Source organism: Copadichromis virginalis, linkage group LG12, assembly GCF_057382275.1.
Source record: "Copadichromis virginalis isolate Kocher_CV1m ecotype Utaka linkage group LG12, C_Virginalis_male_GT1.1, whole genome shotgun sequence".
NCBI lineage: Eukaryota > Metazoa > Chordata > Actinopteri > Cichliformes > Cichlidae > Copadichromis > Copadichromis virginalis.
Window position 1 is genome coordinate 27605709 of NC_140629.1, and position 23400 is coordinate 27629108.

Sequence of the window (23400 nt, forward strand, 5' to 3'; positions counted from 1 at the left end):
TTTTCCATTCTAGGGTTTAGCGCAACATAGTAAGCCCTAACTGAGATTAATAAATGATAATAAACAACAGCTGTAAAACTGAAATGTTATGTTATATCCACACTAGCGCTAGAATTTATCTGCACACCATACAAGAGTATTTGTGATTTCATGTGAAAATGGCAGGCACACTGAATGTGCTCAAAGATTCCCATTCATGAAAAGGTGAGAAGGAAAGATGGTTGAGAATATGCATGTTTTCAGGTGTTTACTTAAAACACAACAAACCCAAGAAAACCAGGTTTATTTATTAGATTTAAGTGCACATTCACTGGATATTTTTGCAATGTAGTTCCCGAAATGTGAGCAAACACTCCATCTGCAAGCAAGATTGGTTTAAGGAGGATGGATGTGTTTCTTCCTGTTTAGATTGCAAAAAGGTTTTGTAAACACATTAGTCTAAACAGCCAATAAGCTGATAGGTATGTTTGTAACACAGGGAATTGAAGCTAAAAAAAACCTGCTTATTTTTATTGCTTATTTGTGTCACTTTGCCAAATATTAGACACAGAGGGTTAAAGTGAAAATAAATATTTTCTCCATACGTTTGAATGGAGTTAGAGGATTATCTGTAAAACACACGGCAGGCAAAACCCAGCCAGCATCTGGACAAAGTTCAGTGTTTTTGAATAAAGACTCGGCTTGCGAGCATACAGCACATGAGGGAAATCTGCCTGAAAAGCTGACTTCACTTCAAGGTGCCTGTAAAATATTGCAGCTGATGCCCTGGTGCTGATGTGCAAACAAGAAAAGAGACTCCCAGTTACTGCAGCATTTAGTATTTTATTCAGTATTAGAAAGGGAAAAACTGTATGTTAAGGTAAAAATGCAATCCCTGGGAACATTGCAGCGATTAAGTTATACTGTTACGATTTAATTTTGCCACTTTAGTTTTTCCTGCGTTAGAAATTTGTATTTTTTTACTACAATTGAATATCTGAAAAGGTTGCATTTTTTGTCGCGCTGGTGTATTAAGAAGATTCGGTGATCACACTGATGATGATGATGATGATGATGATGATGATGACAGAAGCTGCCACAGATGAATTGTAAAGATGTAAAAATGTGACTAGCTCTCCCTCTCTCCATATCCCTTCTTCAGCTTTACATCCCATCTCCTAAAGAGACTGTCCAATCCATTAGCAGCCATCTCCCCTGCTTCCTGTGGACATTCAGGCTGAACACAATGACAGTGGGAAATCACATGTCAGATGACTTCATGGTAGATGACTTTAATATCCGCCACACTAGCCAGTGAGTATATACGCTGAAATCATTCAATAGCCAATGAAGCCGCGGGCCACTAAACAAAATATGGCGTGCTATAGCAGAATGGATGTGTTCCATGGAAGCCCTGTCGGTCGCAGTGTAATTTAATCCAGCCCTTAGGACAAGCATCTCTCAACAGAAATGGGGAAAAAAATTGCAAAAAGAGACTTGAGGGAGTGGATGAATTTTATAACCCTACACTAACCCCTATCAACTCTCCCAAGTCTGGAGACCCCCCCCCTCCCTCCTGATTTAGTATGTGTCAGTGTGAACTGGCTATAAAAGAAAAGGAAAATCTGGTTACTTTTAACAGATAAATGGCCAAAAACCTGATTGTTGAAAGGCTTCGGGGAAAGATTATTTCATAGACAAGCTTGAGATTGACAGCACCTATTTAGCACGAAAACAATAGCAAACATTAGTGAGATACAGTTATGTTGTTTTTCCCCCTCCCTCCCTTTCTTCTTTTCTTTTTACTCCAGTCCCTAAGAGGAAACACGTGAAAGGAATAAAGCACACAAGTGTCGGTTAGCTGTCGGGTTAACTGCTTCATAAAAGCCTGCCAATTTAGAAAACAGATCGCGGTGTATAGGTAGAGTTCAGCTGTGCTCCTGAGTCATCTTTGGGAGATGAAAACAAAAGGACATGGGATTGTGACAGCTGCGCTGAGCTCCATTTAAGCCGCAGGCTGACAATTACAGAAACCTCTTTTTTAACCTTTCTTTAACCAAGAAAAGTGACTATACGAGTATATAACTCATGTTCTGTCCATGTGCATATATTACTGTAGAGGAAGGACTCGTGCCATTCAGTTCCCCTATTACCTTACTTTGATAAAAGCTCATTTCCCAGGGGCCTCAACTTCAGATGAAGTCAGTTAGGCTCAGTTCTTATGCCAAGAAGCAGACAACTTAACATCGAACACAAGCTACACAGAAGAATAATATAATACAGAGAGCAGGGCACTCCTTTTTTAAAGATACAGTATTGTGAAGCAGGAGAAGAGAGCTATAACTTTCAGACTGTCTCAATTTAACTCCCCTATGAATTCCATTGCCATTTTAGGGAAGAGTTTTCTGTGGTTGACGAGAGCAGTGTGAAAAGCTTAGCTGAAAGCAGAGCATGAAAGCATCTACTCGGATCACTGTAATGCCACCCTCAAAGCTCTGCAGCAAAATTGAGAAAACATAGTTGGGAAATAGCGGCTCTCTCGTGCTGTTGTAGTAGTAGATAAACAGTGGGTCAGGAAAGGGCCTTCCAGGTATGTTATTCCTGTTGAATTACATTTTTTGGGATTCGTATTTTTTCTGTGGATGCTTGGGTTGGTTTTTTTGTTTTTTGAAGATAACAGCTTTTGGAAGTATCACACGACAGCACAGTATTATTATTAATGCGACATTAATATGTAAAACAGCCTAAATCTTGTATTAGTAGTGCCATTTCTTGTTATTTCACTGCTGTTTCTTCTACAGTGTATTGTAGATGTAATGCACAGCATATACTCATTCAGAGCAGGTACTCACAGATGTAATAGTATTCTCTGCCCGGTCTGAACTCAAAGCCCAAGGAGAAGGGAGTGAAGAGCTGGAACTTCTCTGAAAACTTAAGTGGCCCGTTCGGAGAGTGCGGCCTGTTGCATTCCCAGCGTTTAAAGCCTTTGGAGGTGTGGTCACACGTGCTATAGCCATCATAGTTGACCATGTAGAGGACGTAGCGCTCTGTCCGTTCCTCAGGCACTGTGTCTTCATAGTGAGGACAGTAGACGTCAAGGTAGTCGTTTATGCACACATCGATGTGGTAATCCCCACGGTGGAACCTGGTTGGGAAAAAAAGAAGGAGGCAGAAAAGGGTTAACCTTCAAAATTATTTTCAATGCAAACCTAGTTTTGAATGATTTATGTGAACACGCTACATCTCGCAGCACTCTTTCAGTATTTGGTGAAAATTTGCATGCACCAACACTCTCATCCTCTAGCATCAATAAATCTAAGTGGGTTGGTTTATCTATAAATCTCTCTCTGTAACAAATATTTACTTGTGCATATGCCTTCTGAATGGTAGCAAAATGAAGTATCCAACTCTCCCTGTAAACATCTTTCCTCAAACAGTTTTCCTCAGAGTTGGAACAAAAAAAAAATACATTTGCTTGAGGATTTTTGTACAGTAAAAAAAAAAAAGTAGAGTAGAAATGGTCACAGAGATATAGGATGGCAGGATGGTTCAGCCAGTAAATGTCAGTGATTGGAAAAATACAGGGCCAGACTGTCTCTGAGGGCTGTGCAGTGAGGCATTTTTACAGCAGCAATGATCTAGAACAGGCCACGCAGGGTCAGAGGGCTTCAATACATACAGGGAGATTCATCAAAAGGCCACACATTGTCACAGGCTAGCACTAACATGCACACAATCTCACCACAGTCTCTGCTGCCCAACACGCAGCCCTCTTATTTGTGGAATTTTCACATCCTCCAAAATCAGAGAGCATTTTCTGCATTGCGAGTGCTCTCGTTGACCCAGGGTGGAGTGACCCTAACCTCTGGGTCACGAGGGGGTTTGGAGAGAAAATGCCAAACACCTGTAAGCTTGCTAGGGATGCCCCAATTAGGCACACGCACACACTTGAAGCAGAACAAGAGTGATAATGTGAACCGCAGAGTTGACAATTCCTACGCAGCTGGCGTGACTGACTCGCTTCACAGAGAAACCAGGTGGCGTGAGGCGAGGCCCTGGTTAAATGTCGTGGGAGCACAACCTTACAAGAGTTTGGATCTTATAATTAAACTTATAATTAAAAAAATCGCATCTGCTGTCTATGGGAAGAACTCTTCAACCCCCACAACAGGCAAGAAGCGTACGACAGGACAAATTCATTTTATATAAGAATTTTTAGGCTTAGATTTAAGGCACCAAAGCAGCATAGTGACCTTTTCTCATTCAGTATTTTCTTTTCATGTCCATTAAGTATTGCGTATTTCTAAAGAAACAAAAACTGCATGTCTCTTTGTATATGGCGAATAGGCAGTTAGAAAGAACAAGGTCAAATTAATGACAAAAAAATTTCTAACTCATGGTGTAAAATACCATAATACTGCCTTTAAAGGATGCTGAAACCGTGCTTTCACTCTCTTTCCTACCACTTATTTGATTTCTCATTTCGAAAACTCCAGCTCTATTGTTCTGCCTCTAAAGATTGAAGCTCCTATAATCAAACACATGTATTGAAATCCTGCTTGGCTCGCATCAGTCTGCAGTTTATCTGGTCACTCTGCAGAGAATAACAATCACAATGAAAACCAGGCGCCTGATACTGAAGATCAAATAGCCATTTTAGCAAAAAATCTGGTTTTGGGGCCTTTTAGTTGTTACTTTCTTCATGTTGGTGTAATGGAACAATTATTGCTACGATTGAGCAACAAAACTGAACCAAGCCATTTCTCATTACCGCGATCATGTGTGTCCTCTGGCTCTGCGCGGAATATTTGTGTGCACGTGTGTATATTTGAGCATGAGCTAGCATGAAATGCTGTTCTTCTGTGTTTACCCGAGTAGGGTAAATATCAGCATGAGGGTGTTTACAACCAAGGCATAGAGCAACTCATCTGTAACATTTCATTTAAAACATGTCTGTGGAGGTCCAGGAAGAGCCATGCATCTCTCGCGCTGCTTTAAAATGTCACTGCGTTAATGGTCAAATTCTCCCGGTCGCTCCTCCCAGCTTATGTGTATGTGTACATTCTGCGAGTGTGTGAGCAGGAGCGAGAAAGAGTGTTAGAGAGGGAGCCTGTATGCGTGCGTGTGCCTGTGTGTGTGTGTGATGTTTCAGCTGCCCTTCTCTCCCTGCCTCAGCAGTCAGAATAGTGGCTTGTGGCCCTGACTGCAAATGAAGCAGAGGATGTTTGGGTGAGTGAGCACATAAAAAGGGACAGGACAGGCATTTGTAACATGTAACCTACTCAGTCACACACCCACCCACCCACATATACACCCCCACACACACACACACACACACACACACACACACACACACACACACACACACACGTATATGAAACAAGCACAAAACTAGTACAAACCCTCACACACATGCACACCCATTAGAAACAGGCACACACATACATTAGGTGTGTGTTATCAGATGAGCGAGCACCCTGGCACATTGGCAAAGGAACAGCAGTGAGACAGCCAGAAGCTGCTAATGGCACCGAGTGAGAAAGAGACCGAGGGTGAGAAACAGACAGGGAGGCAGAGACAGAAAGGACCTGGTTCCAAAAGAGGGTGAGAGAATACAAAGAAGAGACAGCAAGACTGAACGCAGCAGATAGCACTGCCAGGCTCCTGGTGAATCCACATCTTTGCAGGAGTTACTCAAGCATGCATTCATCATTAAAGGAGATTTTACAAAAGCTGCATGTGCATGGCATGATTGTGTGAGCAGTCAAATCTCTAAAACCTCCATCACCATTCAGGGAAGGACTCATCAAGATGTAGCTTCATGGATTTTTTGTAAAAAGTGTTCATTTTCCTTACGAACTTTTAGAAAAGTCAGTTCTGCTTTGTTCATTATCATGCAATGTTTTGGACGTTTTCCCCAAGCGTACATCGATCTGTATGTTGGATGAAGAAGCGCCAAGATGTTGCTCAAATGTAATGTAAATTTAAAGCAGTGCTTCATTAGATTCCAGAAGAGTGACAGGCATAACCAAAAAGAAAAAAAATCAAGAAGAGCAAAATATGAGCAGAAGGGCAAGCCAACTAATTTACAGGTTTTTCTGCATATGTAAGTCAGGGATATAATGTGTGGAGGGTATAGAATTTTTCAGCCATCTGTCATAACAAATTAAGAGATTTATCAATGATAAAAACCAGTTCTGCTACACTCAAATATAAAAAAGAATGTGCAAAAGGATCATTAAATGATCCAATTAAAATGCATGATTTTGTCTTTAAATGTAAGATAAACGTGCATCTTGTAAAGTATTCAGCAAGTACTCTGAAATTGAAAGAGTGGTGTTTTGGTTCAATCTCCAGCTCCTCCACATTCACAAGAATCTAAACCCTGAGTTGTTTCCAGTTGCAGGTAAACACTCTGCTGTCATTTGTGTGTGAGCGTGTGAATGGGAAACGCACCGAAAAGCACTTTGAAGACCGTTTATTAATGCTAAACATTTACTCCACCCAGCCACCAGAGACGCTTCCCTGTATTTTAGAACAAACTTCTGGCAGCGTCATGAGCTGTAATCTTTTCCGTTCTTCTGAGAAACTGTAGCGGCACAGAACGGCAGCGGAAGCCTTCCAGCAGTAAAATGGCTAGGTAATTAAGGAGCAAATTTGGATAGCAGGCTAATTGTCAAATGGTGATAATTACATGTCTTTGTTATGCCACAGCTGTCCCAGCGAGCTGTGGGTCACAACACAAAGCGAGGAAAATCAGCTGGACACAGAGCATGAGTGTGTGTGTCTGTGTGTGTGAGTGTGAGAGGGAGAGAGAGAGAGTGTGAGGGATAATCTTTATTGCCAACTGATTACATTTTCACACCGCCTCCTCAGGCCCTTTGGGTTAAAACTGAAGGGGCAAGTATTGTCAGCACACACACACACACACACACACACACACACACACACACACACACACACACACACACACAGAGAGAGAGACACTTGCACATGCAGAGTCACAAACAGAGCAAGTTTGGGAGAGCTGGAACAGTGAAGTGAATTCAGGGTAAGGTGGCAAACCACTGCAGTTGCTGATTGGCTCATTTCCATTTCAATTACACAGCCCAGTGACATTGCTGTGCATACACTCGGGAGCATTCACACTCGCAGAGAGACAAACATACACACAAATACGTACACACACACACACACACACACACACAGGTCCTGCGCATGCTGTAGGCCTATGCGCTCTCGTGAGGCACTTCTCTGAGCTGTGCATCGGTAGCTGCAGACAGAAAGCAAGAAGGACAGGGAGAGATAGATAACCTGAGCGAAAGAGAAAGGCAGAGGAGGAGAGCAAGAGCTCAGTGGCAGGCAGAGTGAGAGTAATCCAAACCATCTAACCAGTTGAATAAGTGAGATCCAGTAGAAAGAGCAGTACTCTAAATACTACTGCTCAGAGGTGTGACCCGAAAGCAGAGGCTGCTTCATGACTAACACAGCGTATCAGAGAGGTACGATCATTCTATGTTAATGCTTTGCTTCTGTATTATGAGAAAATATGCTCTAAAACGTGCTCTTCGCTTTTCTTTTCTTTTTGTTTTTTTCCAAGACGTAAAGGGTGAAGACGCAGCAATAACGTGCATCCCAACGTGTGCTGACAAAGAGAGACTGCCACTGGTGTCACGTAAAAATGATCATGACAACACCGATGAACACAAGGAGGCAAAAATAGTGTTAACATTTTATGTAGAAAGAAATCCCTGGAACAATTCTGCTTCATCTTTCTTTTCTTTTCTTTTTTTTACCTGCACAGACTTTAACAAGAAATGCTAAGATTAGACACTGCTGACAGCTGCATGTATTACAAAGCCAAAGCCCCATCTACCTCAGTACAAAAGATCATCTCTGTTTGTCTCTTCTTCTCTTCCCCCAGTTTTGAAATGTATTTTCTCGCTCACATCCCCTTCTTTCTTGATTTTTTCCGCCTGCCTGAGTTTCTCGCTTTGCCCAGTCCTGCTCATGACCCCAAATCAGATCTATTTACATTATTTCAACACTCCCTGTTGAAATTCAAACATCTGATATATTTTCAATTCAATATCCTCAGGCAATGTTCCGTTGCTTGATAAATCAAATCACAGTAACCTAGAAACTAGAAATGCACTGGGACCTTAAAAGGCAAGTCTTTTATTGTTTTTCCCTCAACTTTTCTCTGCATCCCGTTGACCGTGTGTGTGTGTGTGTGTGCTTACATGTATTAGTGTGTGTGCGTGAGGGTGCGGGTGGGGTTATGTATGTCCTCCTAAAGTGAAATATAATTTGTTGATTTTGATCCAGAGGGAGAATCTGTTTAGCCAAGAGAAGATGAACTCTGACTGAACCCGGCTAGGGAATACATGCAAAAGCCTTTGGAGGGCCATTCAACACATATGTTCCAAACACACAAAACAAACACTTCAAGATATAGTTTTCACACTTGTCTAATTGCAGATGTTTGGTTTGGGTCTGAAGATGAAAGGAGGAGAAGAAAGGCAGTACTGGCAGACAGAAAGACGTAAAGGGAAAGAGGAAAGCGGCTGCTGCTCATCATTCTTGTTGATAACAGCTGTTAGAAAGGGATTTAGCCTTTCCAGCCAGATATTCACCTTCTTATTACTGATGGCAAAGCAGTGTAATGGGGAGAGGGGTGAAGAACTGATAACTGAATCCAGTATCTGTGCTCGACAGTCATCTTGACTGCTATGTTAGCAGTTTGGGACCTTGAGATGGAAAGCATTTTTCTTTGTGTCTGAGAAACTGGCAAAGGATGACAATGCAGCTTTCTTGGTTGCACATTTTACAAGTCCTAAAATTATTTCTCCAGCAGGTTAACACATAAACTGGGCATTGACAACCCTCTGTAACTGGTTATACCAAGCCAGAATTGGGATTGGAGGCTTCAACGAATCATTTTGTCACATTATAATGGAATATGGGACGCTTAAAAAACAGTGTTATTTAGTAAGAATGTATTATATGCAAAATACAATAATGTTGCCGAGCAAAAACCTAGGAATACATGGACATTTGGACGATATACAATACAATAATTACACATCGCCCTGCATTTTCTGGCAGTTATGGGTTTTTTTTGCCCCATTTGACAACTTTGCAGCAAAGTTGTCATTTTCCTTAGAGAAATGACCACAGCTATAAAAAGGGCACATTGATGAGAGATTCAAATCCCAAAATACTACTGAAGAAGTACAGAGATGGCTATGAAGTTGGAGAGGGGCGCAGTGAAGTCAGAACATGCGAGAAATGTCAACTTGTTGCATGAGCTGACAGCCGCATTCCTCGCTCACTAACTGGTCGATAGGTTTACAACGCTGGGAGGGGTTAGAGGATGAGACACAGTGTCATCAGACCTATAGAATATCATATATTACTGGTATGCCTGCGGGACAGGTGTCTATGAATGCAGGCATGTTTTTATGTGTTCATGCTAGATATCGACTATAATGTGCAAACACATCCACACACACAGAAGTGCATAGCTGCTGGTCATGGTGCATTTTATTGTGTCCATCTGCTGGAGCTTTATGGACGGTGTACTTCAGGCTCAGAGCAGGTGGTCAGCCCAATATAATATACCGACTGTCAGCAGTGAGGGATGTGCCCATGCTTTTCGTCACCTTTCCCACTCCCACGTAGTTTCATTCGTTCGCCTCTCCGAGTCTTTTCTCCCTCTTCATCTCCCTGTCCTTTACTTCCTCACTCTTTTTCCCCTCCCGCCCACCTCAACCCCTACCACCCCTTGACTGTGATCTTACAATATTCATTTCTGCCATTTATGTCTGTCAGCAGTCATTTTGCCCCAGGGAGACAATGAATTAAGAGCAGTGACAGACAAGTTCTTGTTCTGCTCTTGGTGCTGAGTGAAACAGCAAGATGTAGGGCTCCAGTAAGTGTTTGATGTAGTCTGCATCAGCATGCTGCTGCTCGAGTCCAAAACAGAGGGGGGAGAAGAAGAAAAAAAAGACAGACAGATACTTCCTCTGAGCTCATCTACTCACTCCTCTGCCAAACAGCCGTTTTTATGGATGTGTAACACTGATGTGTAAAAGCGATATGTGTGAGCGAATGGCTGAATATGTCTATGTGGGCCTGTGTATATCTGTCTGTGTGTAAAAGGATTTCTTTATGTCTCTCCTCATCACCAAGGGAGTCAGGGAAAAATGGCACATCCCCCAACATCCTGTCAGACCCTGGGGTCATTTTTCTGAATCACTGCTGCCCCAAGCCCACTTCAATCCCTTTGTAAATACTGTATACTTTGACATGTTTACTGGGTCCAGAGTGGAGTGTGTGCTTGCCTGTAGATGCATGTGGGCTTATTCATGGTCACACATGGGCAGTTGCTATCAATTAATGGCCATGTATCATTGAGTGGTGAAATGTGCTGGCCATTAATCATTGGTCATTGTTTTATAGTGACAGGGTATTTGGCAGCTGAGACAGAACAGTGGCAATGAAACGGCTTTGAGCCGTGTAACCCATCTTCCTGATGTGAGTGAGAGAAGGAGCGAGGGAGAGAAGGGCATCCTGTACAAATAGGGATGGAGATAAAAACTTGGTCAGGCAGTCTGGCTAGCTCGCTCTCGATAGGTTCTAAGAGGCTAGATAAACACAAACACTTAAAGTCGCCATGTGTCTGCAGCAATTAATGCTTTGTAAGTGACATAACTAAACAGTTTGATAGGTAGGCTATTATGCACGTGTAAACACAGAAAACATTCCCAGGTGCATGCTTTCATTTGTGTACAGTAGTCGACATTGCATAATGTCACTGGTACAAACCTTAAATGGAACTAAAATGGTCTCATCAATGCAGATGAAACAGTCGCTGGACTGAAAATGATGATGCTAACAAAGGAGCGCTGTACTCGCAATACACTGCTCGGGTGCTTGAGTAATGTCTCCTGTGTAGGTCACGAACGTATCTAAAACGTCTCTTTGAATGAGGCAAAATGTGGTTAAATTAAAAGAAAAGAAGTTGCTTCTTTATTTAAAATTTCTTTATGTATCTACTTTACCTATTCTCATAATTGTAGGAAATAACACAGGGGGGATATTGGGGACATTATATGATCTAAAGGTGACAAATATCCCAAACTGCCACAGAACACGCCTAGAAAAAAAACTGCTGTTTTAGTGATGAAATAGTTCCCAGTATCACTTTGGGTGGGGAGGATCTCCTATTTTGGTTATTTTATGTTCACACTGAGAACATTTGGGACTTTAAGAGAATGCTGCCATATGTTTCCTTGCTTATTGATGTTGTTTCATCTGGGACAGCATAAGTTGGAGTGAACCAGAGAGCAGACTTTGGGGATATAAAGAAAATATTCCCAAATGTTTATCCTCTAGATCATGAGTTGGCGTACCCTTTATTTCTTAAAAGGGAAAAAAGTTACCTTAATTAATCCTCCTTTAACATCCAGGAACACAGCTTAAAGGGGATATTCCCATGTGGTTCATTTTTCACTTTTCATTACATTACAGTATCTTCCGGGAACGTTACAGTAACACAACAGAAACAATACAGCAGAACTTGCAAAACAGTAGTAAGAGAAATTTTACACCCGTGTGTGCAACACTAGCTCCACTCAGCTAAAAGCCATGCCAGGTTGTCAGCTTATCGGGTCAGATGAAAAGGGAGTGCCATCAAATAAAATCAGTCACATAAGTGTTGAGATTACTCCAACAAGGCGAATGGGGTTTTGGTGGAAAAACAGACAGATCAGAACATCAGCGTAGGCTTAAAAAAAAATAGGAGTATGGTGCAACTGCTGAGTGTATTATGCACCATCACATCACGCAATATGCTTAGCACCCTGGTTGTTAAGTAAACAAGCACATAGCCAATGTCAGTCTTTATCAGACATGTTGATTAGGTCTATTAGGTTAGAAATGAGTTCCTTGATAAGAATACAGTTAGCTTTGATTCATTAAATATTGTGTACAAGAGTACTTGTACTGTAGCATGTTATCAAGTACAAACCTGAGAAGAAAAATGTTATATATTTATTTCAGTGAACAACATCATGTTGAGTAAAGCCATCTGTGAAACCTGTAAATGCTTGTGGTTGATGGTAGCAAACTAGCATTTTCTCTTAGGGTTTGCCTCCACCTTGTTTCACTGGTTTGAGATAATAGCTTGGACATAACTGGGACTGTTTGCCTGCACTGGGCTCAGCTTTTGTATATGACCTTTTGTACAGTAAGACAAAAACCTTGTCTATTTGAACTTCATAATTACAGTCCACAATAATTCATGTAGAAAATGCTGCAAGACTTACATAGAGAATTAAGATTGGTCTCCTCATGTTTGCTGCAATGCCACTAAAGGTTTCTGCAAATGTTATGGGAACAAGAGACTTAGAGACAATGACTTTAGTAATGGCCCTGCTCTGTTTTTTAAACAGATATTTCTGTTATTGATTAAAATTATTTCTCATTGACATTTAAGGAGGGGAAACTATTTCCTGTTTTGTGTTTAAAAAAAAAAAAAAACAACAATTAAAAAAAACCCCATTAAACAAGCTAGAGAGGGAGTAATGGAGAACAGAGAGGGCTTTTGTTCAGTAGATTTCTCCTGTCTAAAAAGGCAAGTACATCTGTTCTCCCCCACCTTTCTTTTGACTTTCATCCACCTTTTTATGGCACATTGGAAAAGCAGAATATCAGCCCACTCCAGTACTTGTTCTATAAGCCCTCCTTACCCTGTTTCTCAGGACAAATGATCAGCAGATAGATGGAGGAGTGGAGTGAGTGGGAAAACTGGCAGAAAGGGCAAAGATGGACAAAAAAAGAAAAATCATGGAATCACATTGAGTGATAAGTAGAAGAGATTCAGAGTGGGAGGAAGGAAAAAGAAGAAAGGCATGTATTAAGGTTTGAAAGCTCCAAAAGATAGAGGGAAGGGAGGGATGAAAAGAAAAGGAGATAAATATGTGGACAGATGAAATCAGAATCACGGATTAAAAAAGAAGAATCGTCGAGTGTGTGCTGCTTCATGCTTGTTCGACAATATTTTCACCTGTAGGACTGATCATGTACACACACACCCACTGACATCCCCATATACTGTATATCTATGCACTAAATGCACACACAGAGGCTGACCTTCACAGTAGGTTGCCATGGAGCTCTGACCGTATGTTATAATGTCACCACTTTCATAAAACCTGCACCTCTTTTGCAGTTCACAAACCACTAACAATATACTGTTTGTGTGTGTGAGAGATAGAGTGGGTACATGCACGGAAAGAGTGTGTGCCAAGCCTTCTGTGATTAGGATAAGTTAGGTATGTAACACTTAAAAACGGAGCTATGGGAAGCCAAATGTGAACTCTTGTGTTTATCTGAGCTATGTAATTGCTTTACTGACAGACTGTAGCTATAGTTGTGCCCGTCTATACATCATTGATGTCATGTGAAAACCTTGTTGATCCCTTCCTTTGGGGATTCCTCATACTTAACGAGAGGACTCTAGCAAATACACATTCACAAGCCGCTACATTAGGTACACCTGTTCAACCTCTCATTAATCTAACTACCTAATCAGCAAATCCCACGGCAGCAACTCAGTGCACTTAGACATGTCACAATCAAGATGACCTAAAGTTCAAACCTAACATCAGAATGGAAAAGAAACTTGACTTTAAGTGGCTTTGAATGTGATATGGTTGTATGTTAAGTATTTCAGAAACGGGAGATCTTCTGGGATTTTCCTGCATGTTCAGGGTTTCAGGGTTATGTTCAGAAATGTCTGGAGAGAGAAAATATCTAGTGAGAGGCAGTTATCTGGGCAAAAATGTGTTGTTGATATCAGAGGTCAGAGGAGAATGGCCAGACTGTTTCGAGCCGATAGGAAGGCAACAGCAGCTCAGATAACCACTCATTATAACTGAGCTATGCAGAATAAACAGCACACCAAAACTTTAAACAGATGCACTACAGCAGTGTAATGCTATTATGTTAATGTAGACCAGAATCTTTGAGGAATGTTTCAGGACCTTGTTGAATCTACGCCACAAGGAATTAAGGACGTTTTGAATGTGATAGGAAGTCCAACACGGTACTAGCGACATAACTAATAAATTAATCAGAATGCATAAGTGTTTCATTTTAATTCCAAAAACAGTCAAAACTATATTCGTCGAGTTACTAAAAAGCCACATTTACTTCATCCGTGCTCAAAGAAAGCAGCTTGGTTCAAATTTAAATTGTAACCAGAGTATTCAGAAAATAAATGTTCATTTGCTGCCCTATTGACAAGTGGTTAATGAGAAATGGTTGAAGATGAATGTCACGCTACCTGAGGAAATCTATCACACAGTACTTTGTTTCTCGAGTAAAAAGAAATCTCAAACCTACTAGTCACTGATGTAAAAGTTTACAAAATAAATTAGATTTGTACCATGAAATTGTAGCTTTATCTTTAAAGAGATAAACAACTGTATTCCAAGCAAAGATTACAGTCAAAATTATTACGTTTTTAAAGTGCATACTTCATTTGGACGTACCCTGGCATGGTACTACTTTACTCCATTTCCATCAATAGTGATCTTCATCATTTCTTGATTTCAGTCTTGGTACCTCCCAGATAGTTTCATGTAATATTACACTGAGCAGACTAGTTCTGTTAAAATCACGCTTGAATGTGTTTTGTTCAGCACAAAGCCCCTGATCATGCCAAGTTAAAACTATATGACCAAAGCTTTGTGGGATTTGTGAAAACAATGTTTGCACTCGCACACTTTTCTTTTTAAGTATCTATATCTCTGCCCTCCAGCTTCTGCATACTTGAACTCACTGTAAATACTGCGGTCTATTACATGGAATGGAATTAACTTGTTCACTTAATGAGAGCATATATCAACCATTCATTCATTTTTACACTAATTACTGTCTTGAGGCAATACAAGAGGTCTGTGAAGTGAAATGTAGTATAACACTGGAATCTTACGATACAAGAATCAGTACCAGGTCTAAACAGTACCCAGCTGTTGCTCAGCAGACAGAGGAAGGTTTGAACTCTGCCAAGGTTTCTGATTCATTCCCCCCCCGGGGAGACTCATAATAAAAAGTGTATTATTTCACTGTAATAAAGGATCCTCTGAATAAATACCAGTGCTAACATCTTGTGTTATGTGATGACATGTTTTGTCACATCGTATCATGTTTTGCCCCCAATATCATCTGCATCAGTCTAGACGGTGAACGCCTGTCTGAGTAACAGTGTAGTCTACATAATAAAGCTTCGGCACCAAGTGTTGACACATCAATCAGATAAAAGAAAACAGCAATATTCTCCGATTGCTATCACCCCTGACGGCTGCCCAAATCAGGTTTGAAAATTTGAATACAGGGTCCGCAAAGGGTTAATCAAAACTTTCATCTCAACAGCGAACGCTATCGCAATGATCACAATCAGATTATAAGGAACTGCACAGCGCTACGTTCTCCCCAGACAGATAACTTTCAAGTTCAATTATAACTTTTAAGAACAATCGAAATTCACCAACATTCTAAGTGTTATGGCTCTATTACTGAACCGGAGAGCCGGCAGACAGGAGACGTGGCTGATGTGGCAGCGCATGGTTTAGAGGAGGTAATTTACAGAACATCTGCTGATTGAAAAAGGCAGAATGTTTTAAGAGCAGATGGTTATGGAGAGATGATGGAAGTACTTTATAACCAGCCTCGGCACAAAACAACCACTGCCATTTTTTCTAACAAGGGGCTGTTGTTTCTAGAAATGAGAGGGATTTTTCTTTTTAAACAGCTGGAAAACAAGAATGCATGAATATATTGTATGAGCGTATAAAGTCGGCAAAAGGGGTGAAAATTGCTAATATTTCAAAGAGACTTAGGTGCTGTCTTCTCGTTGCATGTTGGATTGCTGTTTGACAGATATGTATAAACCCTAAAACAATCTATCTATAGAAATGCTGACAATTTAATATAAAAATTGCTAGGTATTTAAAAAAAATCCTGCTCAGTAATATGGAGGAGCACATATTTTTTACATTCAAATAAATATTTTAATGTCTAACATTTACTTAGGGTGACATTAACAGAAGCAGAGAGATAACAGCGAGGCTCTGAGCAACACTGTAGCTGTAACTCCAGGGGCATCAAATGATTTTTGCCAGTGGGGAGCTGACACATGGGCCTCTCCGCTAATTCCTCATGCCCGTTTAAAAGCTATATGGTTCTTTAGCTCCTACATGTCTGTGCATGCATGTGCAGAGTGTAAGTCTGTATAATGCACCAGTGTGTGTGTGTGTGTGTGTTCAGTGTGAACAAAGCATTTTGTAGGACCTTCAGGGTCAGACTCCCACGGAGAAGCTGTCAAGGTCCCAGGCAGGGGGTTAAGTGGTGTGTCGGGTACTTGGGCTCTACGTCTTATTGTGGGCAATGCCTGTGTTATATAGGGCACCAAAGGTCACTTTGCAATATAGACGTGACGTTCACACACACAGAAGCGAATGCAAGCATGTACGTGAAATCTGTGTGCACAAATAACTCCCTTAAACTGTATTTTTCAGAGCCAGTTTGTTTACCTTCGTATTGCTGTCTTTATAAATGGCTTACATTATGCCCTTGATCAGGTTAGGTTTCTATTTAACTTCATCACACACAGATCAATTGCATATTTGGCGTATCTGGCAGAAAACTAGTTTAATCGGAAATAAATGTTTGAATTGCTTTAGTAAAAACTATCTTTATGTCCGGTTGATTACGTTGCTGTAATGATCACATTTATCACAGTCTTGCTTCACATTCCAGTTTGTGCTTTTTTAGCAAGTTAATATTTCATATCTTAAAGTGACTTCACCATATACTAAGGAAATTAGAAAGTATCACTAATGACCTGAATGAACAAAACAAGTGTGTTCCCTCTTTTTGGAAAGAACAGCAACATCCCAGCTTAGCTCCGTTTAAAAGACCAGGAACTTTGTCAGTTTAACAGAGTTTGTGTCATGTTGAACAAGCTGAGAGATGTTTACTATGCCTTTATTCTGGGCCCAGGCAAACACTGTGCACACAAGCGCACTGCGTATGATTGGCGGGGGTCTTACTGTATGCATGCACACAGTACGTGTGTCTGTGAATTCTTTGGTTATATCTGTGGTAATAAAAACCTCTGTTTGCTTTTCAGTTTCAAATTTGGATCAGCTTCAAAATAAGGGAAGAACAATCCTTATCCAAACCACTTAGGAGAAAGAGGAAAAGCAATTAAGCTTTGCCTTAATTCATATACAGCCAAAAGCATTCTATATCCCCAACCGCATATATGCAGACACACACACACACTCTTCCCAAATCTGTCTTCTGATAATAGAGATTCTGATTGATTTTTGCCAAACCATATCTAGGTCTTAATTTGAAGTAATTGGGCTACTCAAGTTTCCCCTCTGGAAGAAGACAGAAGGTTTTAGCACTAAAGCAAGGTCTGTAGGTCATGTCTTGGTGGGCACATGCTGCTTTCTTCTTCACACTCGCAGCCACAAGTTCATGAACTTTTGAACCCGCCTCAGAGCTGGAAATTGAAACAATAAAGCTTTTGCGAAGAAAATGAAATTTCAACACAGTCACAGAATTGGCTGTACTAGGAAATCATTTGTGCTCTTTGTATTGTTTATTTATGCACTCTAGTTGGCGTAGGCAAACACAGAAATGGTCCGCAGTATATGGTCCCACAAATAGGCACTCTCATACACACACACACACACACACAAAGGGGGGTTTATGGAAGCAAGTGGTGACATGCTGTGGACAGGTTTCGAGAGGTTTAGCGACATGTGTGGTCTAAAGTTAGCGCAGTTGGAGAATGCCTTCCATCTTTGCGTCCATCCATCCCTGAGCGTACCCTCCTCTCCAGCTGTCTCCATCTCATCCCCTGACCTGAGCTGCTGTCAGGGCCTCCTGCTTCAACACAGCATACTGCACACCCACCACATGCTGCGGCTGACTACAGCAAGACCTCATAAAATAAGATTACTATCAATCAGTATTATAAAGAGGGTCCAATTATCATTTAACAATAACCACAAGCAAGACCATATGTTGTACTGCATTTGGTACATATGTTGGATTATTTACAATTAGCATTTTTGTTTTAGTATTCTTTCACATAACTCTCTCTTCAAACGTACTTTTCAACCTTCTCAAAGTACATTGCGGTATACATTTGCCAGAAATATTCATGCAGATGGTCCAGCACTATCACTTCTGCCTGACCTCCATGTTATCTGTCTCACTTCACCTGCTGCTCTCTCTCCACACTCTGACACTAGCGTGTCGAAAGCCTAAACCGTCTGGTATTGATGTACCCATCATGGCACAGCAGGGGCCCCTTCATCACAGGCACACACATGCCTGGCTGAGGTGTCCCAGTTGAGGCATTAGTCAAGTGTGTTTATACTGTATGTGCAAAGAAATGGTCCATATGAAGTCAGCAGTGTAGCCTTTGCATGGTTGGCTGAATCCCCTCACAGGTGCTAAAGATCAGTTCGTAGACTAATAATTTCAAATACTAGTCCTTACCAACGCCCTCACCTACATATTTTACCGTTTCTGACGTTACACAACTGTTAACAGATGTAACTGTGTCCCTCTCCTTGTAGCACAACTCAAAAGTCAGGCGTGTTCGTGGAATGAGATAAAAACATGAATTCCCATAAATACTGCTGACCTTTTGCTTCTTTTTCCAGAAAGAAACAAAGCATTTGGCAGATATTTTGGGAGTGAGAAGAAGACAGATCAAGATAAAGAAAATGAAAGAAAAGATTCAAGATCCAAGAAAAACTTTACTGCCATCAAGAAAAATGAACAAAATATTTCACAGATTATTAAGGGTGTTAGCAAAGGAAATATGCTGATCATAAAAGAGGGATGATGTCTTAAGGTACTGGGCAAAAGAAGAAAAGGGAAGGAGATTATCGAGGTATTACAATGAAAATCATATGTTAGTATCTAATTGACCATCTCTGCAGTTCAGCCCATCAGCATGCAGCTTGAGGCGTAGACAGGGGTGGGTTTAATATTGTGTGTGTGTGTGTGTGTGTGTGTGTGTGTGTGTGTGAGAGGTTTCTGTTAAACTACAGCAAGCACTTGCACATTTCATTTAAGCACACTGGGTGACTGGATCAGAGTAGCACCACAAGCAGTGTTTCACAAAATAAGAAAAAATTTAAGGCTGATGTTAAAATCACTGGGTGATATTACAGATGGCATTTCAGATGCATACTGACAGACCCATATGTAACATCCCAGACACTTTCATAATTTAGCAGCCTTGACACAATGAACAGTATTTCCTGAAAAATTGTGGAATGTCTGACGTGGATGCATCATGAATAAACAGCAGAGGAAATGATTGCCTTCAAAAGCTTATTTATCGGGAGGCTGAAGCATGGGTGGAGGGGTGAAAGGGGGCGGTAAGGGGAGTGAAACCTGAATTGAGTGAAAAGGATTGCGTGTAATATTTTCCACATGCTTCCAAGTCACACTTGGCTGGCCTCAAATTAAAGCAGCACACAGGTGGGCACGGCAACACATTTGAATTTCTATACGTGTACACAACCACGCAAGCATGAAAATTAAAAATAAACCGCATACACAGTAACTTTAAAATGTACATATAAGCCAGTGATTGACAGGACTAATAGAAATTGCTTGGATATTCGATTGAACTCTTTAGATTTTAATCATCAACATTCACACAAAGGGAATATAAAAAAAGGTGATTGCCAGCCACCAGCAGGCAGTAAGAGGAAGAAAAAAACGTGCTGAAATACACTCAGGGAACGATGTAACGTAGCAGATGTATACTTCTGAAGCTGAGCCTTCTCTTGCATAAAACATCAGGCATTGAGCATCTTAAGTGCTTCTATTGTAATCAGTCCAAAGCCATAACAACTCCCATAAAGGCCTGGCGAGAGTGGCTGAAGGTCCATTTAGGTGTCTACAACAAAGAGCATCACTTGATCAATAGACAACCTCGTTAGGGCAATATGCTGTGGCGGGCAGATTCTAAAGGCACATGGGGATGATGGGAGGCGGATGTGACAAGGGAAAGGGGGTTGATAGGAGACCTTCTCTGTGGTGTTTTAGCAGAAGAGAAACAAAAGCTAAATGAATACGCAGATATGGACCAACACGTATGACACACTGTCCAACAATCACTAACAAAGTGCTTTTTGCTGGAGAAAAAGAAAAACTCTTTTGAGGCCTCCGTTTGTGTTTGCGTTCACTTGTGTGCATGTGTGCGCGTGTGATCGAAAGCCACTAAAAGCTCTTTAGGGGCACCTTAGGGAGCTATCCTTCATGACTTATCAACTAGGCAGACAGGCATAAGTGTGCACACACATACACACAAGGAGGCAAACACTTACATGCACTTATACACACAAAGTGGATCCTTAATGAACCCTTGTCAGGTTTGAAGGCAACAAAGGTTGGGAAGAAAAGAAGAGAGGGAAGAGGGGCAGATGAGTGGAGCGCGGAATAAAAGAAGAATATGGAGGTGAGGGGAAACAGAGATATGGGGGGGTCAATGGGAGTGGTTCTCCCTGGGCTGCTCGGCCTGGAGATCGATCGCTTATCACTCTCACCTAATCTGTCCATCTCTCCAACCCACACCCTTCTCTCTTCCCTTCTTCCTCCATCTTGCTCCGGTGCAGAAAGGTATAGAGAAAAAGGAGGACAGAAAGAGATATAAGGAGACAGAATGATGGAGTGTGCACCTCTCATGAATAGAATTAGAGTGGAGAAAGAAGGAGATGAAGTAAAAAACAAAGGCAAATGAAGACCAACAGAAAGTAAAGCAGAATGGCAGTAAGCACCAAGTGAAAAAGAAACAGCGGGTAAATGATGGAAGAGATCCCGTGCCTAACAATAACTGCAGCATCTCTTTACAGGGGTGCAACACACTTCAGGTATGTGAACAAAAACAAAAAGACTAAATAAAAACACTAAAAGCACAACCAGGCATTTGGTTCGAGCTATTTTACAAAGACATTCGTGTGTAACCTTACAAAAAATGAAAGAATCCTACAGGATATATTGTAGAAAAACTTCCTACAGACCCTTATACAGTTTAGTATCTAGCACTTGGGGAGCGCTCCACTTGTACGGTGTACAGTTCTGCATATCCTCAAAAGTCGGTTTGCATGCAGATGTTTGCAGAGTTTCATGTTAAACTTTGGCAAATGACAAACTCTACATCAAGCACTGGACACAGTAGCCATGGTTACAACTTCTTAAATGCAAGTTGTAACCTCCAAAACAGCATGCAGAGTTTTTAATCTGCCTTCTGCCTGAGAATCGTTATATGACTTCACAGTATAAAAGCAGTGTAGTGAATAGAAACTCATAAGAGACCTACAGAAGAGAGGACAGAAATAACACATACCTATAGCATCTAAAAGCTGCACATACACCTACAGGGGAGCTATAATTCTGGATCAGACCACAACTTAAATCAACCTGAAAGAAAATCACTGATATTAATCATATATCAAGTTCTGTTTACTATAATTCGGCATTTGTGGAAACAGCAGTGCAGCAGATGAAAAACCCTCACGTGTTTTTTTCTGAGCTCCCATCTATTGCACAATTTTTACACACTGCTTCCCTTTCTGTGTCCCTTTCCATCTTCCCTTCCTTCCTTCCCTCCCTGTTATTACCCTGCTCCTATTCCCTGCCTTCTGGCTGTCTTTTGGCAGCACAGGAGGGATGACAGATGAGAGCGAAGAAACAGGAGACAGAGACACAGAGGACAGAAAGAATGGGCTGTTGTTTGATGTTGCACCTTGAACACCTTACAGCTATGAAGATTTGCTCTCCCGTGGTCACACTCAAAGGACTATAAACAACGATAATGAAAAAGCTCTTTATGTGATTTTGAATATTTCACAAATACTCATCAGCTTCAGAAAAGTGATATACAGGAAATCCAAGCGAGTGTGCCCGTAACTTCAAGTTACGGGAGAGTGCGTGAGTGAAGACAGAGATGTGAAGTAGCCCTCTGTATTTCCCACAGGCTCGCTTTGAAACAATAGAGGACAGACGACGGTGTGAGTTAAGGACTAAAGGACATTAACGATGGTGTGAAAATTTCCTCCTAGCTGTAGTGAGGGCTCCATTTAGGGGTGCAATTACCCTGAACACTTAACCCCCATTAGGAGAGAGACTAACTCAGGGATGGAGGCAGGGAGAGAGGAAGACAGTCAAAGAATTGAGACTAAGTAAAAAGTTCAGCCTGTAGCCTGAAATTCAGAGACTGAAGGGAAAATTTGTACAGACAAAAACACCCACAAATTGATCATCCAATTAAAAGAAGTAGATAAACTGAATTGCAAAACTATAGAACTTACATTTAGCAAACACACACTTTCTTCAACATGCTACATTAACAAGGACGCTATGCCATGTGCCGAATCCACAGCATGTCTCCACTTCAGAAACGACTCCTTTCCACTCTGTGGTTTGTTCTGGCACGGTTTATTCACTTTTCCTCTAGCAGCGAGGATTTGTTTTGTTTTTTAAAATCTCTTTTTAAATCCTCACATTGATCCAATTAAAAAACAACAACAAAAAAACAGAATAAACTCTTTTGGTAGCATGATAAGCAGCTAAAGCATTACCCGAATGGCGAGGAAGGAAGTTCTCTCGTATTCCACTGAGTGAAGCTTTAATGGCATGACCACTGATTAAAAGTATTTCTAAAATGGATGGCACAGGGGAGCACAAACAGGATGAAGATGTACAAAGGAAAAATAAACATAGACGACGGAGAGTGTAATGTCTGATGTCGGGAGATTTAAAAGAAAAACAACGAAAGTGTTGTTGCGCGCGTGTGCACAGCGTACGACAATCGCATATGAACGCATGCATGCGTGCAGACAAACAGGAACGTAACCACAGCTAAGAGCAAAGCCTTGTGTTCTACTTTAACAGCTCACCACACAAAATAACACATACATTTTTCTTTTGTCCCTCTTACAATGTTCCTCTCTCCTCATAGACCGCCTTTATTCCCGCTCTGCCTTACCACTCCATCACAGTTTCTGCCTGTCGTTGTATCAGGCTACATGTCCTCCTACTATTCTGCCGCTCTCACGATCCAGACAAACGTCTGGCAAAGTTTATTTTAACCTTAGTGTCCACTAAATTTCTCCTCTTGTTCAAGCAAATGTTAGACTTTGCTGACAGACGTGCCCCTGTTTAATTGCCTTCCCATGATACTGAGCTCATCTTGGATAACCCGATAATTAACAAACTACATCTGACATTTTCATCACTGGTCTTGTATTGTCAGCAGTTGAACTTGCTGCCAGCCAACATTATGTTGAAAATTATGCTGGGCAATAT

At 41.1% G+C, this 23400-nt stretch overlaps 1 protein-coding gene across 2 annotated transcripts in view; it reads right to left on the reverse strand.

Moving 5' to 3' along the window:
- efna5b (ephrin-A5b) overlaps positions 1-23400 on the reverse strand; it is a 109290-nt gene that overhangs the window by 16316 nt on the left and 69574 nt on the right. For both annotated transcript variants that reach the window (XM_085475746.1, XM_085475745.1), the window contains exon 2: positions 2832-3124. In XM_085475746.1, the coding sequence (XP_085331872.1) occupies positions 2832-3124 (293 nt within the window). The remainder of the gene's footprint in view (positions 1-2831; positions 3125-23400) is intronic.